The sequence below is a fragment of the Chaetodon trifascialis genome, chromosome 2 (assembly GCF_039877785.1).
Source record: "Chaetodon trifascialis isolate fChaTrf1 chromosome 2, fChaTrf1.hap1, whole genome shotgun sequence".
NCBI lineage: Eukaryota > Metazoa > Chordata > Actinopteri > Chaetodontiformes > Chaetodontidae > Chaetodon > Chaetodon trifascialis.
Window position 1 is genome coordinate 3,938,437 of NC_092057.1, and position 17,058 is coordinate 3,955,494.

Consider the following 17,058-nt stretch of genomic DNA (forward strand, 5'->3'; position numbering starts at 1 on the left):
GTCAGTCACAGTAACATGTTTGCCAAAAGCACTGCTCTAAATGCGAAAAAGCACATGCTAACTTGACCTTCAAACTTCATTCATTATGAATGTGAGGTTTTGATTTATTAATGTATTTATTTATTTATTTATTTATTTTCTTGGGAAACTTGTGTATTTGGGCTGTGTTACACTTTTGTTCTATTCGACTCTGCTTCCACTCTATTCAGCTCTACTCCCGTTCAGCTCCGTTCAGGGAAATCTAGCTGTATCCAGACTTACAGTATATGTCAGCAGGCAGTTATGGTGTACCTTATGTATGCAGTCACAAAAGCAGCCGGAGCCTGAACACCCACATACCTCCATCAGTGTCACTATCTGTAATTGGTCTGGAAACTGATTTATTCGTCTGGACGTCTTGTTTTGTAAACCAGGCAGATGCTGCTCTAACTCTGGTTATTGTATCTCCTGCTTGCACGAATATATTAGCATCACGACAATATTTACTGTCTTGAATTGTGTAAATGTCAGAGAGCAGCAAACCATCACGCTGTTTTCCTGAGTCGGGCGTTGAAGATGTTTTTTTTTTTTTTTGGAAGTAAAATTCTGAACATGATGTAAGTGGATCAATTAGCTTTTGGTCTCTTTTACGGAGACTGTTTACTGCATTCTTCAACACAAAGCCTGATAACATAGGTGGATAAAAAATCAGCTCACTGAGAGACTATGACAGGATGAAGGCCTGGGATCAGACACTCACTGTAAGGATGTCGTATTCTCCAGCAGAAGAGAACTTCTTAGAAGACACCAGGCCGGTCTTGGGCTCGATAAAGAACTTTCCGTTTTCGTCTCCCTCCTCGATGCTGTAAGAGATCTCAGCATTCGGTCCCTCGTCGCGGTCAGAAGCAATGACCCGATACACCGGGTCTCTCCTGGCGGCTCTCTCTTTCTCTGGCCTCTCCCGCTCCGGGAGCTTGATCTTATAGATCTTCTCCAGGAACAGCGGCCTGTTGTCGTTCTCGTCGAGGACTCGGACAATGACGCGGACAGTGGTGGATTTGGCAGGAACGCCGTGGTCAGTGACCGTGATCTGAGGAGGAAGAAGACAAAGCTTGAGATGAAGGAGAAGACTGAAATGCCTGAGGCCGAACTTGACTCCCTGAGTCACGATGTCCTTATTGTTTACCTCTCTGATCGACAGAGATAAATGAATCCCTTTCAGAGTAACAAAGTTAGACTTTTGGAACAAGAGGCAGTAAATAATTCAGAAAAGGTTTAATAATTCACGAAATGTCATTGAACATTACGTAAAACTGCCATGGGAATCTGTAAAGATGAAGACAGATGTCTTAGAAATTCATCATTTCAGAGTCTAAATTTAATCAAAGTTTGGATGAAAAGGGGATGTGTGCTTTTTCCCTTCATCATGCTTTCAATCCACTTATTTCTCTCCAACTTAACTAGCAGCCAAAAGTAAAGGCAAGGCTGAGATTTGCCGTCAGGGGGTCTCTTTGAATACATATTCTTAGTTAAAAAACAAACACACATCAGTTGTTTTCTTTAAATTTTAAACCAAATAACCTTAAAACACTTGGTCATAATGTACTCTATAGAGCGTGATTCTTTCCTGACATAAAATCTCTTTGGTGCTGTGAAAAGTGGACTTTTTCAGAACTATAAATACAAATCTCTGAGTCTCGTAAGGCAGAATTATCCAGCAGAGCAATACAAAATAGACTAAATAGGATTTCTTCATTTTCATCGCTGCTCAGGAGAGAGGGCAGGACTTTAAAAGCAGCAATTTTGGTCCATTAGTTGTGTGACTGTTCAGTGGTCAAACCGCTTTTGTCTGGTTGGATGCAAGAAGCAGCGCGACTGGCTTTCAGATTCTTGAGCCAAATAATAAGAATTTAAAGGAATGCTGTCACATTTTGACAAGCATATCTATCAGCTCTTATACATGGAAATACAATCAACATATAACTTTAGAAATGAAGGTGGAGGAGCCAATCTGACGTAGCAGGAGAGACCTTTCTAGCTACTGTTTTTGTATTCAGGTAAACATGATTTGCTTCATCTGGAGGCTAAAAGCTTTTCTAATCTGAAATAACATTTACAGGGTTTCTGTGGGTCCTTAAACATGTTTAAAACGTCTGAAATCCAATAATGCAAAAAAAAATGAAAATGTCTTAAAATTATTACATATGGCCTGCTACCACCAAATATTTACCATCAGGAGCTTCACCAAAGTCCAGCCCCAGTGCGACCCACTCTGCACTCAACGTCAACTCCTGCAACTCTGGTTGGTGACCTCTGGATAGCGAGACATGAAATACTTCTTAAGCTCATAAGGTGTGCCCAGGTAGCTCACCTGGTCGGGTGTGCACCCCGTGGGCTAAGGCTGCGCCCTCGCTGCAGCAGCCCAGGCTTGATTTCCACCTCAGGCCTTTGGCTGCATATTGTCTCCTCTCTCTGCCTCTTTTCATTCTGTACTGTTTTCTCTAACAAAGGCTAAAAAAGCCCCAAAAAATAATGGTCTCATGTTTAACATGTTGAAACCTGCAGAAACCTTGATTTTATGTTTTCCTGTGATCACAATAACAGCAGCTCGCGTGGCTACTATACGAACAACCCACCAGAGCTAATTATTTTTAATTAGCTGCACCTCTTTATTCTGATAGCACCAGCTGCACTGACTCTGCTGCTGTGTGTCAAACGAACGAACTAAGATTTTGCACTGCTAATAAACACTGAGACTTACTGCTCTCCATCGAAGGCTGGGGGCTTTTTTAAAACCCAGAAGTACTGGGTATAAAAGACAGTGAACTAAATCATTAATGGTGGCTTAATTTAAGTCACAACATCAAGTGATGCTGGCGGCATGCTAACGGTTTGTAATTTGTGCCATGATTATGTGTCTTCAGACGTTTGAGTGCACAGTTTGAGGAGTTTAATCAAAAGCCAAGAGCCACAGTCTGACCTAAACAAACACAATTTTCTAATATCAATCTAGTCCCAGGAAGATGTGCTCAAGGGTTTGTGCATCTGAACGCTGGCAGAGATGTGAGCAATTCTAGCTTCAAGCTGCAAAATACTGTAGAAGGGCAGAACAAATGTCACCGTCATTTAAAACCATCTGCTAAGTGCTTCACTAAAAACAGTCAAGAGTCCAGGACAAGGCACACGCCATTTGGTGCCATAGTTTCAATTACTAAAGTAATGTGTTTTGGTTTTTCTCACAGTGTCTGCAGCTGTCCGTGCAATTCGCATGAGCAGAATTAATTAAATGGGTTGACAAGGAACCTGAGCATGAATGTGTCTCTCAGGGAGGATATGATGGTGCCCGATCTGTGCTGCGCGATGAACATTTCCATTATGATCACATGAGCTTTTTGGCCTCATATGTGTGGGTTTAGTGACTGATGTCCCCGCTTATATAAAACACCTTGAGGCACTCTTGACTGGTGAAATGAAATGTCCCAGCGTGATACCTCAGCAAAACTGCTTTGTGTGTGTCTGCATGCACAGTATCCATCACGACGAGCCTCTCTTTTGAGCGTTTTCATCAAAAGCCTTTTGTTTGATAATTAGGTAAACCACACAAAAGACAGAGAAGTTACACCAGAGGGAGTGCGTCTCATTGCATCAGTAAAGCACTGCTGTGAAGTGAAGCGAGCTGAGCCAGCCCATTATGCTCTGATTATCTATTGCAAAACTTTCAGCTGTATCTGATCCACCATATGCAAGCAATGCTGTTTGTTTTAATGCAGACAATAATGAAAATAAGGTGTAAATCAGGACAAACTGTGCAGGATTCTGTAAGCTAGTCACTATAAAAGTGCATATTGTGCTATAATAAAGAATTAACTGAAGCCGACGTTCCGCAACAGTTGTTTAAATACAGCAACTCACCCTTTTTTGATGAGCAAGCATGCATTGTGGAGGAGATACGAATGCCTGCTGCAATAACTGCTGAATTAAGTAAGAGTATAAAACTGCTACTCTCAGGACGTTTCCACTGCAGGATCTTTCTCAGGGGACCAAGAACCATTTGAAGAACTCGTGTTGGTGACAAGTTTAATCAAAGGTGTTTTGACCAGAGGAATGAGACAATTTTGTTCATGCAAAAAAGTTCCTACTCCAGAAATAATCCTGTGCCCAAGCGAACAGGAAGCTGGGGCTTGAGTGTCGTCCCTATGGCTTCTTAGTGCCTGGAACTGCTAAACTTTAAAAACTTAGTCAAAAACTTAATTCTACCTACGCTGTTTCTGTGCCACAGCTGCAGTGTTGGGTTCAGCTACTTATAGCTGAGGATTTGCTGGTTTCTGTCCTTGTGGATGAACATTGAATGTTTAATCAGGAAAAAAGGACTGAGTGGGATCAAACATCCTGGTTATAGACCTGTCTGGGGTGTACCTTGCATCTGCCCGGCTGTATGCTGGGATAGGCTTCACACAACAGATGTGAAGAGCCCATTCACCTCCGCTTTTCCATCATAATGCTCTCTCTGCAGTCCCAGGCCTGAATCCTAAGCATGTCCTGGCATGTCCCACTTTTGCTATTTACCCACCCCCCTCCTTCCTGGGACGGAGGCCTCTCATCCTGCCGCTAGAGCCCACACTCAGACCATCCGGAGCAGCTTTGCCTTTTTCTCAAATTCCCCCGCTGCCTTTCTGCCTTTAGCTCTCTCTCTTTCACACACAGGCACACGACTACCGCCTACCAACCCCCATCCATCTCATCATAAAACTCTGAAGGCCCCCTGTGCTCCCTCCACCTCCTCCTGGCATTTGGTGCAAACAATGCTGACACAGCCCCCACCCTAATTGCTCCACATGTTCCACATGGCCCCACATGTTTCGTTTCTTCTCCGACAACAAGCTCGTACAAAAAGTCCAACGCGAGCTGGGACTTCGGTTTGATTTGTTCTGCCAGCACCCAGCTCTCGCACGATGGCATGTGCACACACGCGTACTCTCCTGAGTCACGATTAGCACTCGATTAGCTGCCCTGAGGATACACTGAGGTGTGTGTGTGTGTGTGTGTGTGTGTGTGTGTGTGTGGCTGTGTGTGGGGCAAATTGTAGGGTTTAAGGGTCTGGGGTCTGGGCTGCCCCATGAATGTTTAGCCCAGTAAAGAGCTTCCTGCTGGATTCCCAGTGACCAACAAGAACAAACTTCTTAAGTTGCCATGGTGACACTGCTCTTCCCAGGCCCTGTTCACTGAGCCACTTTCTACCTATTTAGGTCAAAAGTTGCTCGCTTTAAAAACGATCCCTCCAACTCATACTCAAATTAAAGAGGAACTTTTAATTTGCTCTTTCTGCATGAAGAAAAGCAAGAATATTAGCACGAGGAGGAAAGATGTGCTGCATTCAGCCTAACATTAAAGTCTACCAGAGTTTGTTTAATGTGGTTATTAAATGTCTGTCTGGAGGCGTTCTGTCAAACTTAACTTGGGCTGAAATTTTAGTTTTTTAAATCAGACACCAGGTCCAAACTAATGAGTCAACAGTTTACGACCACATGTCGGAGGCGGCAACAGCAAACCGCTTTTTGTTTTTACTTTTGATGCCAAATAGTCTTCACAAATTCAACAGGTATGGTACAAAAAATTCAATTTTACACTTGTTTTTTTTTTTTTCAGCTGTAAAGGAGCTCAGTTTTCCATTATTCTCCAGTTCCATCCCTATCATTTACCCTCAGTCCTGTCATGCAATTAGTGCAGTGCGATGTACAATCACAGTATGAAATACAACACTGCTCTGGCACCAGATGCACGGGCATTAACTGTCACCCAGTGATCACTGAATTGTGTAACTTCTAACAATAATTAAAAGGCGTCCAATCTGCTCCCTGTCAGCACCGGAAACACAATTAAAACGCTATTATCAACCTCGGGTTTGTGGCGAGGAAGAGGGAGGGAGGCATCAAGAGGGAACAGAGCCCGGCTCAATTAAAACCCACAAGTTTAGACATCGGCCTGTTGGGCTGACAACAGTTTCCTGTCCCAGCTTGCTCCATCCACGAGACGGAACAGTGGGAAAGAACAAAGGAACAGTCACCAGGATCTCCCACACGCCTCCCACCTCTCCCATCCGGAAATCAGTGCAGGGGGAAATTATCCCAAAAGTGCCCTTCTTGCACCTACAGGGTTTGTTTTAGTTGGCAGCATGCAGCTCTCAACCACAACTTCTCTTTTTTTTTTTTTAACACGATGACCTTGAAGGTTTCTGATTATCATCTTACTTTTCTCATATATAAGAGACACTAACCTGTCTCCAGCTTTTCCTTTAGAGTTCATCATTTAAAAAATCAAGCGCTTACCTCCAGAATGTGCTCATCTTGTTGCTCCCTGTCCAGTTTTCTGGAAGTTGTTGAAACCAGACCTGTTAAAGACAATCGATGATACGAATATTAATTAAACAGAATCATCATATAAGGCAACAACTACATGAATCCGCATTTTTTCACCATAAAACCTTGAATTAAATATGGCTGAATACACTGGCAAATGAATGGGTTAGGCTGACATATTTACCTCAAACACATGTGCTGTTCAGGCCTTATCAGCCAACACACACACTGATACCGATATATACGCCGTCCACAATGAGCTAATATTGGCCGATAAGGAACAAGAAGTTGTAGAAATTCCAAAGATGTGTTTGAGGAAGGTTACAGACAGCGTCTCACAGTCTGTCTATCAGCAAGCACTGCAAAGTTCATGTCCCACTCATAAATCTGTTCTTCAATAAGCAAATCATAGGGATTTTTATGAGAAATCAGTAGGCTCCATGATGGAAAAACTCAGTTTGTCTCCTAATCTTTAAGTTAAAAACCAAAGAGATAGCTGGGACAGTGTGAAGGAAAGAGCAATATTTGATTACTAAAACTAAAATAACAACACTCCCACTCACTGTTGGGTGACATGATCTGAACCCTGCTGGTTACCTCATCAGTCACCCATGAGTTGAGATTTTGCGTCTGGAAGAGTGCTCTCCCCGTAGGTCTTCCCTGTTTCTGGTCAAACCACATGCCAGACAGCCCACCACACTGCCTTACACATGTGAAATATCACAAAGGTCTGCAAAACAGTGCCCAAACAGCAGCGTAGCCCTGACACCCCGCTTTTAATTCTTCCACAAGCTGAATAAATAGACAGCCAGTCAGACAGCGCCTGCAGTCTTGAGCACTTTTGGAAACGGGGAAAATGAATCTTCCGGAAAGATCCTGCTGCTGGTTGAAGTGTTTCAAGGGTCTTTTTAAGCTCTATCGTTCATTTTAAGTGGATGGATTGATGTTGCGCGACATCAATCGCGCGGAGGGGACTTTGTTAAGAAAGGCTTTGACGAAAGTAAAAATAAAACAAGCCGGAGTCTCGAGTTCCCGTCTCATCCAATTCTCGATCAAATTCACAGCGAAGAGAAGAAAAAGAAGAAAAGGGGGGAGCATATTGCTGCACGGCTACGTTATAAGCAGCGTTCTGTTCTCACTACCAGTGTAATTGCAACTTTGCAGAGACACTGAGTGTAGAGTAGACATGCCAACTCCAACCGCACCAGAGCTGTCTGCTTGCCACAGTGCGCCTGATTAGCATAAAGCAAAGGATTTCCGAAACCCAACCCCATCAATGGCGCATATGCCTGTGACTAGAATAGCAGGCCACAACTTACAGGTCCTGAAATAGTCCTCCCTCAGCACTGCAATTGAGGCACATGAGCAAGGCGCTTTTGCTCCCCTTCTTTATCCTCTGCTTCTTAGGCTTTATTTAATCTTCACCATGAGCTGCAAAGATCTGGGTCCACTGATACTCGGTTAGAAAAAACACCAGACACTTCCTGTAGATGCGACACATTTTTTGCTGTGCTTACCCAACATGGCTACATACTGATGAGCAATTCATTTAAATGTTCATTTAACATGAAATTGCAGCGACTGCAAGTACAAATCTGCGAGAGGAATCTAAATCAAGCCCCCTTTCCCAACACTGTCACACACACCCCCTCGCTAAGTGAAAAGAGGTGTTTCGTAACTGACAGCTCAGATTAAGTTTGGTGAATTTATACGACCTGCAGGAATTACTCTTTGCAGTGTTGCATGATGTCTGCAGAAAAGTTTGCAGAAGATCATCACAGGTTGCATGAGCTCGCGAGCTGTAGATTATTACCATCAAAGCTAATAGTTCTGCTGTGCCACATCAAAACAGACCACGGTGACTAATTATTCATGTGCTTTAGCGAGGCTGGAGCTGATGGATGATAATGTTTCTAAGCTCCCCCGTGTGCTGTGTTAGGTAACTCCGCTCTCTGTACATGCATTATAGAGCAGAATACAGATGACAATATTAACCATACCAAGTCCACGTCTCTGATTTATAATTCCTGTGCAAATCAGCTGCCGAATCACAGCTTGACTGGGTATCATAACAGATACAGCACTTGCAAACGGTATACTGTCAGTACAGAATCACAGCACCGCAACAAACATAACATTCGCAAAACCAATGAAATCACAAAACGGCTGGCCTGTATCCAAAGCCGACACTGGAGAAGGGAAATTTGGTTTCAGCTCTGCTTTGCAAAGACTGCAGAGAAGTCCCATTTCACAAACATTATTTACACCTTGATGCTGCGACAGCGAGCGCAGCGGAAGATGACACATTACTGGACGCCGTTTATTTGTGGTTGCGATTGCTTGTTCAAAAATCTTGTTTTTAGTGCTGGAGCAATCTCTCTCTTTCTCAGCCTGACACACACGAATTTGCACAGCTACCTCGAGCTGGAAATAGGAATGGGACGTTTGTTTTAAAAAATGAGCTGGAGAGAGTGCACGGGCAATTAAGAAAGCCAAACTAAAGAGGAAGTGGAAAGTTATTTAGTCCCCGTTTCAATGCGGTTGCTTGCTGAAGTAAAAATAGCGACGGCACAGCTCAGGGAGCGAGCGCGCTCAGATTTCATGCACTATTCCCTGCTGAAATTCCATTGTCCAGAGAGGCAATACAACTGGCAAGGTGTCATAAATATCAAAGGTGTTTGATAACCATGAGACTTCTTCCAGATACGCTGTCTTTAGCAGCAGCGGGGTGCCGACCTTCTCACAGCGGGGCCAAACTGTGCATCCTTAATACACATCTCAAAAGCAGCAGACAATCCCGTCATATGGTGAGCATCTGCCTTTAATCCTGTGGTCTGTACTGGCTTTCTTTTCTCAATCGTGTGAGGGTGTACTGAGCAGTCTAACGCTGCAGCTAATGTTTATTTTCATTATAGAGCAATCTTGCAATTATTTTCTCAATTGACGTTTTAATTGTTTGGTCTCTAAAATGCAAGAAAATAGTTAAAAACGTCTCCCGCTATTTCCTAAAGCCCAGCATCAAATGTCAAAAGTCCAAACCCCAAAGATAGCACATCTTTAAATCAGAGAGGAAGGAAGTGGGTATTGTTTTGCAATGTATAATGCTTCTGTCAATAAACTGATCAATAGTAATAATTCACCAACAGCTTCAGCTCAACAATAATCAGCTCAGCGGTTTTGGGGCCTCTTGGTGAAAAGGCTGAAACCGCGAGCCCAATTTTACTGCTCTCTCGCATTTTTAAAGTATTTAAGGATTTTGATGGAGCGTGAAACCAGCATCCACTTCAAGATGTAGAGATGTCTGGGAGGAGAATCAAATCAGAAACGCAGAAAATATGTTGCATGGGCTGTGGATGCGCGCAGTTATTTTATGTTGTGGCTTAAACGGCTTTTGTTTGCTTCTGTTCCATGTGTGTCTCACACACCGCCAGATCTCTGACCACAGGACTTGCCGCCCACTCTAATATCCAAGCACCAATATCACTTTCAGAAAATAATTCAAAACAACTAGTTTCCAAAAACGCTGTACTTTCAAACATCTAATCTTGCAAGTTGGATCACCCACCCAAAGCTACACGCTCACCAGGAATGGTGGTCTTACGTAGGACTGAGCTGGCACCGGCGGTCCAGCCAATAAAGGTGCATACCTCTCTATCTCTACCTAAACGTTAAGGAACTGTAAAATGATTGGTTGGTAAGCCAGAGCTCACCAGAGAAGTCTGCACTTCCAACCCACAGCCTTTGTCACAACACACACACATACGCACACAAGCCATCCTCAGGCGTGGGCTGAGCTGGGCCGACAGTAATTATAGCCATGCTGTTTTGAGAGGGAGAGAAAAACAACAGCAAAGCAGCAGTGGCACTCTCAACCATGTCCTTGAGCGCTACAACCGCTGCTCCAAAATGGAGGCCTGGGGGGAGCTAAGGAGTCCAGGACATTGTTGGGCCGGTTCATACCCGGGCCCTGCTGCTGTGATTAGCAGTGTTGAGAGTGACACACATATTTATGTGACACACATTTAGCTGTAACTCCAGACAATCGGGAATGTGCTGGGTGTCTGCAGCGGCCCGCCTGGCTGCGCAATTTAAGAGTCCTTCAGATGTTTAGTATTGTTGTTGATGAACTGACACTAAGCTATGAAAATCCATTATTTACTCCCCTGTTATTTTTCTCCTGTGTGAAATCGATAATGAACACACTCTTATCGCAAAACCCGACGCTCAACCCCAGACAACTATATCAATATTCTCAGCTTCATTATGAATCAAGTGTCTACCACTCGAGCCTAAAACAACACTGTGAGAAGTATCTGCTTTCGCTGCTCATGATGACATCTATACTCTCAAATGAAAACTGTGGGACACCAAAATCCAAAGGACTGTGGGAGTTTAAGAAGGGATTGGTACATCAAAGTAAAGGCTGTTTGTCGCTTTATAACCGAGTCCCCCAAATGCTGCTGAGCAAGAGCTACTGGCAGTTCTCTTTTATTGAGGAGGGAAACATTGCTTTGCATGCCTTTTAAAAGGCAGCCTAGCCCAAATAAAGTCCGTTCTGATGTCCAGAAGCACACAGAATTTAACAAACACAACAAAGAGAGGCCATATAAGCTAATACAAACACATGAATGCATACTTATGGTCTTTGTGAAAATGAGAAAAAGGCATTTAGTGGGGGGGGCATTGTTTACATTAGGATTGAGTTATCTCAGCACCTCACAGCTGCGAGGCTTATTTGTAATCTGAAAAGACAACCATGTCATGGAAGACTTGGGGCTGCAGGGGATTCACGTTCCCAAGAGCTTGTGAAAGTGAATGTCGTGGGGAGTTGTGCAAATGGATGGGATGCTTGGAAGCAGCAGAGCAGCTGAGGAACGGCATTACAGACGGTAAAAGCATGAGACTGTGTGGGCACTTTGAGTGTGCAAGCAGCACACTGGTGCCTGCTGAGATTGCAGGAAGGTTATTTGGTTTTGATACATGCTGCTCGGTGTTTGCACGCTAAGGCAGTCCTGTTAAATGATTTTCCGCTTCCTCTCTCTACCTTGGTGGATTTCATATTTGTCATTAGGCACAGGTCCAGCTTACATATAAAACAACCTAAGTAGTATTGTTGCAGCCATGTCTTAAGGCCAAATCTGCAAGGCCAATTAGACTGGAGACCATCTGTCAGTCAAATGCTAGAAGTCCAGCTACTGAGCTCTGGAAAGCCTGATAATTGATGCAAATTTAATCCTTAGCAAGGAACAGCAGAACTCACTCAAAGAGCGAGCACATGTACACAATTTTTATTGGGCGAAATGAAAATTTCACCCTTTAGCGAATGTTTTTTGGATATCTGTGTTCATACACGAATGCCTGGCTCTCATTGAAATACATCAACTGGGATTTTGTCTGTTTTTAAGGTTGCAGTGTCACACTAGTGTTAACAGTGAACAGGATTCCCTCGTTAAGTCAATTTGTCATGTTGAGTCAAACTTTGGTTGACTTTGACCCACAGTGCTGCCGAGGAGAGTCCAGAATAGAAGAAGTTCTTGAAGCTTATTGGCTGTGTTGCATCTACTTTAACCTCCACTATTCGACTATAAACTGCTCCACAAAGGAGGAGTGGCTGTTAAGGCAGACAGTCGATGGCACAAATACATTCTTTTGAATTAACTGTGGTCTCGGCTCATTAGAGACAGAGCTAACAGGCTGCTAACTGAGTTAGCAATCTCGTTAGCTTGGACAGCTTAATTTCTCTTGTCACCAACTTTATTGAATGAAATAACGTACAACCCCGACAACAACATGCCCTGGTGGAGTAACACAGTAGAAAAAAGGAGAAATTAGCTTAGAGAGCTATTGTGTCTGATTAATGCATGCTCCCGCCTGGTTAGCATGTTAGCAGTTAGCTTGCCAGCTACAGCAGTTTACAAAATAGCCTTCGAGTAACTTCTAGAAGAACATTTCAGGAGGAAAGGAGCATGTATGAATTTCACTGAGCAGAGTCTAAAGGCGACATTGCACTGAGAACGAAACTGAATGTCCACCAATAAAGTCAAATGTGTTTCTGCCTACACATGCACAAAGCCACCGCAGATGTGCACTGTTAATTTTTCAAGCCATTTTAAACCTTCCACATCTATCGTGCTTGCTTGTATGGTTCACTTGAGTAGGTGAAGCATTTTGATGTGCGCCAACACGAGCCACCTGGTCCATTTAACAGAGGTGTCTCAGAGCACTTCCACATTAGCCCTTGAGCTGAAGCATTAGAAGTGATAAAACATTCAAACTAAAACGCTGCACATTGTAATTTGACTGTGCAGTGATATTGAAATGTCAGAGACAGTGTTTAATCGGCTCAGCTGTCTGACTGCATGTAAATGTTTACCTCTCCCGTCCTCTTTGTAGGTTGGTCGCCCTGCACATAGTTTGGCGTTCGTACGTTCGCTTTGCACACAATAAATCACAGTTCTTCTGTGGTGTTTTTGGAAAGTCCAGAGGCGCTGTGTTCACGGAAATCAGCCGAGATTAAATGAAAACTTGAGACACCCGTGATGCCGAGACGTGGCATTCTTTGGGAAAAAACAGAACGAATGTCACATTGTGAAATAAGGTATGGTGCCACAACGGACCCAGGTTGTATTTGTTTCAGAGATACTGTGGTTAGACTGAATCTCAGCCAGCTAAGCCACCATGACGGTGCTTTGAAGTTTTAAGAGGAAAATCAGCCATTTTTCATTTCCACATTTTCTTCTCACAATCTCTTTTGAGAGCTGTGACAATTGTTTGGCCTCCAAATCACCGGAAACATCAGGAAGTTGTTGGAAGTATCCATTTCCTATCTCACTTCCCCTGATAGAGGGGCTTTGGTAAACCACTGATAGCACCAGTGTGTGTGTGCGTGTGTGTGTTTACCCTCAGAGAGGGTGTCACTGAAAGTTGATATGAGCACCACGAAAAGTGGATGATTCACAGTTGCAGTCCCAGTGGCTGTTTTCCCTTACCTTTTCATTTAGCCCCAGGGATGACAAATGCACATAAGACCTGTCGAAGGTATCCAAGCTTGCCAAAGCATTACCCACGGTGTGCCTTTTCGATGGATGACAATGAGCTGCCGGCTGCAGGCTAAGAAAAGGGATGGGCCCAAATTGTTTAATACAACTGAAGGAATTCACCTGGGTGCATCGTCCTTCGTTGTGGTTTAACCAATGAAATGACAGCTACCATTAAAGGGCAAAAACGATCAGGTATAGACAGTCATGTCCTAGTAAAGGCATGCTCTTGTCAGCTATGACACCATTGTCTGCTGACGAATACAGGTCGGCGCCATCATTGTAGGGTGGAGTTTTCAAAGGGCTTTAGGTGTTCTGAGCACAAATCTCATATGTCAGGTCACCATACGCTGAAGACAGCATGTTCTACAAAGTCAATGGACAACACTGGGGCAATTAGGGAAGCTTTAGAACGTGCTAATACTACACCTAGAAAGGTAGAATAGGTACAAGAGGAAGTAGAGCAATGAGCATTCAGCAAGATAAGATTGCTATCGTAGTGATCTTTGCTCCGGCTTTGCTCCAAACTTCCTGTGTGTGTGTGTGTGTGTGTGTGCGCCTGTGTGTGTGTTCTGACTGCACGTTCTGCCTGGTTGCCCTTTCCTAATACATACATGTTCTGGCATAAGAGCTCTGCTCAAAGTCCACAAAGTCACAGCGCAGTAACAGCATTTCAGGGAAGAGAGAGAGTGATTCACCAGGTACTGATCGCTGCTCACTCTCCCACAGAAAAGGTGGGCAAGTTGTGTCAACAACCTCAGATGAACTAGCTCGGAGATCTGACACCTTCTTTAGGAAGAAAAAAACAACTAGGCAGCTAGTGGGCTGGCTGTCTCCAGTGCTGTGCGTGTGGACAAACCATCCTTATTCTTAATCTACACCCCAGCGATAAACAACCTTCGATTGCTCCACAATGCAACCGAGTCACATTTTATACAGAGCACATACAATTATGTATCTGCCCGTCTCACACAGCCCGTATCCTGTTGTGATCTGCTGACAACGAGCCTATGAGTCTTTATCCAGGAAATACAATTCTCCTCAGCTGCCAAATCAGGGCTTAGGAGCCTGGAACAACCGTGGTCATGTCTGTGGGTGGGATGAGATCTGTGCCACCAGACAACTGAGCACTGGTTCATCTGTTAAAATTTCACACCCGAGCAGCGTTATTCAAATTCACTGATCTCTTACTGATTTAGAGCACATAATTCATATCCAGCTGACTGGCACAAATTTTACCCCACGCGGCTCTGCCTCGTTTTTTTCTCTTCCTGTTCAAATCCCCATCCAAAGCGAGGCTATATCAAACCGTTAAGTTCTAAGCTCTCAGACGTTAGGATTGCAATAGTGTCTGCTGCAGAGAAGAGCTGGCCTTGCACTTTAATGGCAAACTAAAGTCAGAGAACAGCCAAAACAGCAGGACTTGTTTACTTGGCAGAAATAAAGAATGCTTAAGCCTTTCATCCTGGACTTTACTGAGCCAATGTGGGTCTGTTGCGGAAAAAGGGTAACCGACGCCACCCAAGGCGTCAAGTGAAGCCTTCATATGTGTCTGAAGCTTAACAGGCTGCCCGGAAAGCTGCACAAGGCTGTAGCCCGTGATAGAAGGCTAGCTAGTTAGCTTGAAACACATGCCTATGAAGTTCCAAAACCCACAGACAAAACATAGGCCTTAACGTCTTTTCCTTTTTCCCACCCCTTTGTAGAGCTTTGTAGATTCGCCAAGACAGGGCATATGCTTCCAATGCCATTTTAGAACATGTAATTACAGAGACTTACATGTTGTAAATTTAAACATTTTCAAAAACCTGTAATATGCGGTGAGAATGCCATATTGAGTTGATAATGTGGATAGATATCAGGCCTATTTTGATCTTATTTAATACCACAGAAATAGAAAATAAAATATAATTTGTAATCATTCCTCAAGACGTTAAATCCAACTCCCAAGTGAAAAAAGAGGCTGTTTGCTGCCGTTGTCGCTGCCGCTCTGCATAAATCAGTGTTCTCTTGTAGTCAGCTGCATTTGGCTCCCTGTTTTCTCTCTCCACCTACTTCTCTACCTCCACTCTCTGCTGCAATCTTCCAAAACAAATAAGAAGGAAAATCAAAGCAACAAAGCAGTGATTTAATGAAGTTTTCTTTGTCCAAACAACTGACACGAGGGGCTCTGGTGTCCTACTAATAAAAGTTTTAACATGCTTTGATATGCATGAATGGCTCTTATCCTTATGCTTCAGTGTCCTATAACTAGTTTCTTTTTTTTTTTTATCTTCTGATGCTTACAAACTGTCAGCTCTACAGCAAAGAGGTTCTGCCCACAGTGGACTTGACCATAAGCTTCAGAAAACTCTAATCCTTGGAGTAGGACATAATTACTTCAGATATGTGGGCTAAGAAGACTTTATTCAACTGCTGAATAAGTGATGTTCTGTAAGCTTACCATATAGTCTTGTGCAGCAAAATGAAATATCAAGTGTAAGCATGCCTTTCCAGCTATGGTGCCATATTACCACAGGTTACTTATCCATAAGGGGGGAAAAAAGAAAATTTCTTCACAGCTCAACGTTGTTAAAAAAGCGTTATGTTTGGCTGCTTTCGAATTTCCAGCCTCCCAGACTTCTTATCATCGTGCGTAAGCTGATCTTGTCATGCATGAAGACGAAGCACTTTCCTCGTGTGTCCACATACCTAAGGCTTCCCCTTTTCTGTATCATTTATTTGTTCTCTCTTTTCCTGTCCTTTGGGGAGTGCCCAGCCTTACTGTGAGGCTTGTTTGGGAGACGTGCTGAATGATCAATCCTTATTTGGTCAGAAAATTCACGTTGCCACTTCCAACAAAAATAACTCCAGTTTGTTGATGTGACAACCTCGGGAAACAGGACCACACACGTCCGCGAGGACAAACTGGGGCAACTGCTTCATTCCTCATTTCAGCTTAATGAGCACTTGCATTCATAGCAATAAGACAGTGTGTAAGCTCCGTAAGAAATAATAACAAATGCAGTAATTGGCACTTTCTGAGACGGATATAGTTTAACCATCTCATTTTGCTGCTGCGATCTATGTAAGTCAAAATGGAAATCATTTAAATCTACGAACGGATGTCCTTGATCTATTCTGTATTTATATATCATGACTGTGAGTGGGTTCATTCAAACATGAAGAACTAATTCTTCGACGGGATCATGGCTGAATTCTGAGTCGGTCCAGCATAACAAGAATAAATCTGTACATTTACAGAGAGGCTCTGTGTGTACACGGTGCTTCACTTTGCACCTATTACAAGTATTTTCTCTGCTATTCAACTAAACATAGCCTGCTCCTGCAATTTTAAAAGAGTCCAATGAAATATTAATCATCACACCATTTTCAGAGAACCATATGAGAACACACTTTAGAGTGTTAGAGTGGAAAAAACCCCTGTAGGCTCAACCCACTCCTGTCGTGGGTTAAAATAGTGTTCACACTGCTCTTCCTTTTCACAAGAAAGGGAACAGGAAGCTCACCAGCTTGCCAGCTATGCATTACAGTACATCTCAGAACATGGCCCTAAGTCTCTAAGGATAATTCAATATGGAGCACACTTCTTTACATGTGTGCTGTGTTCATGGCCTTTCAGGTAGTTGATGACATGTGACATTTCATGCTTCAGTCCTATTCTGATGTATATGTACCAATCAGTC

The 17,058-nt window shown here is 43.4% G+C and overlaps 1 protein-coding gene across 12 annotated transcripts in view; it reads right to left on the reverse strand.

The window, feature by feature from the left end:
* fat1a (FAT atypical cadherin 1a) overlaps positions 1–17,058 on the reverse strand; it is a 76,087-nt gene that overhangs the window by 40,157 nt on the left and 18,872 nt on the right. For all 12 annotated transcript variants that reach the window (XR_011603458.1, XR_011603460.1, XR_011603457.1 and 9 more), the window contains exons 4-5: positions 6,306–6,367; positions 740–1,069 (exon numbers count right to left, since the gene is read on the reverse strand). Coding sequence is in view for 8 of the 12 variants with exons in the window: in XM_070990171.1 (XP_070846272.1) it covers positions 740–1,069; positions 6,306–6,367 (392 nt within the window). In the remaining 4 variants the exon portion in view is untranslated. The remainder of the gene's footprint in view (positions 1–739; positions 1,070–6,305; positions 6,368–17,058) is intronic.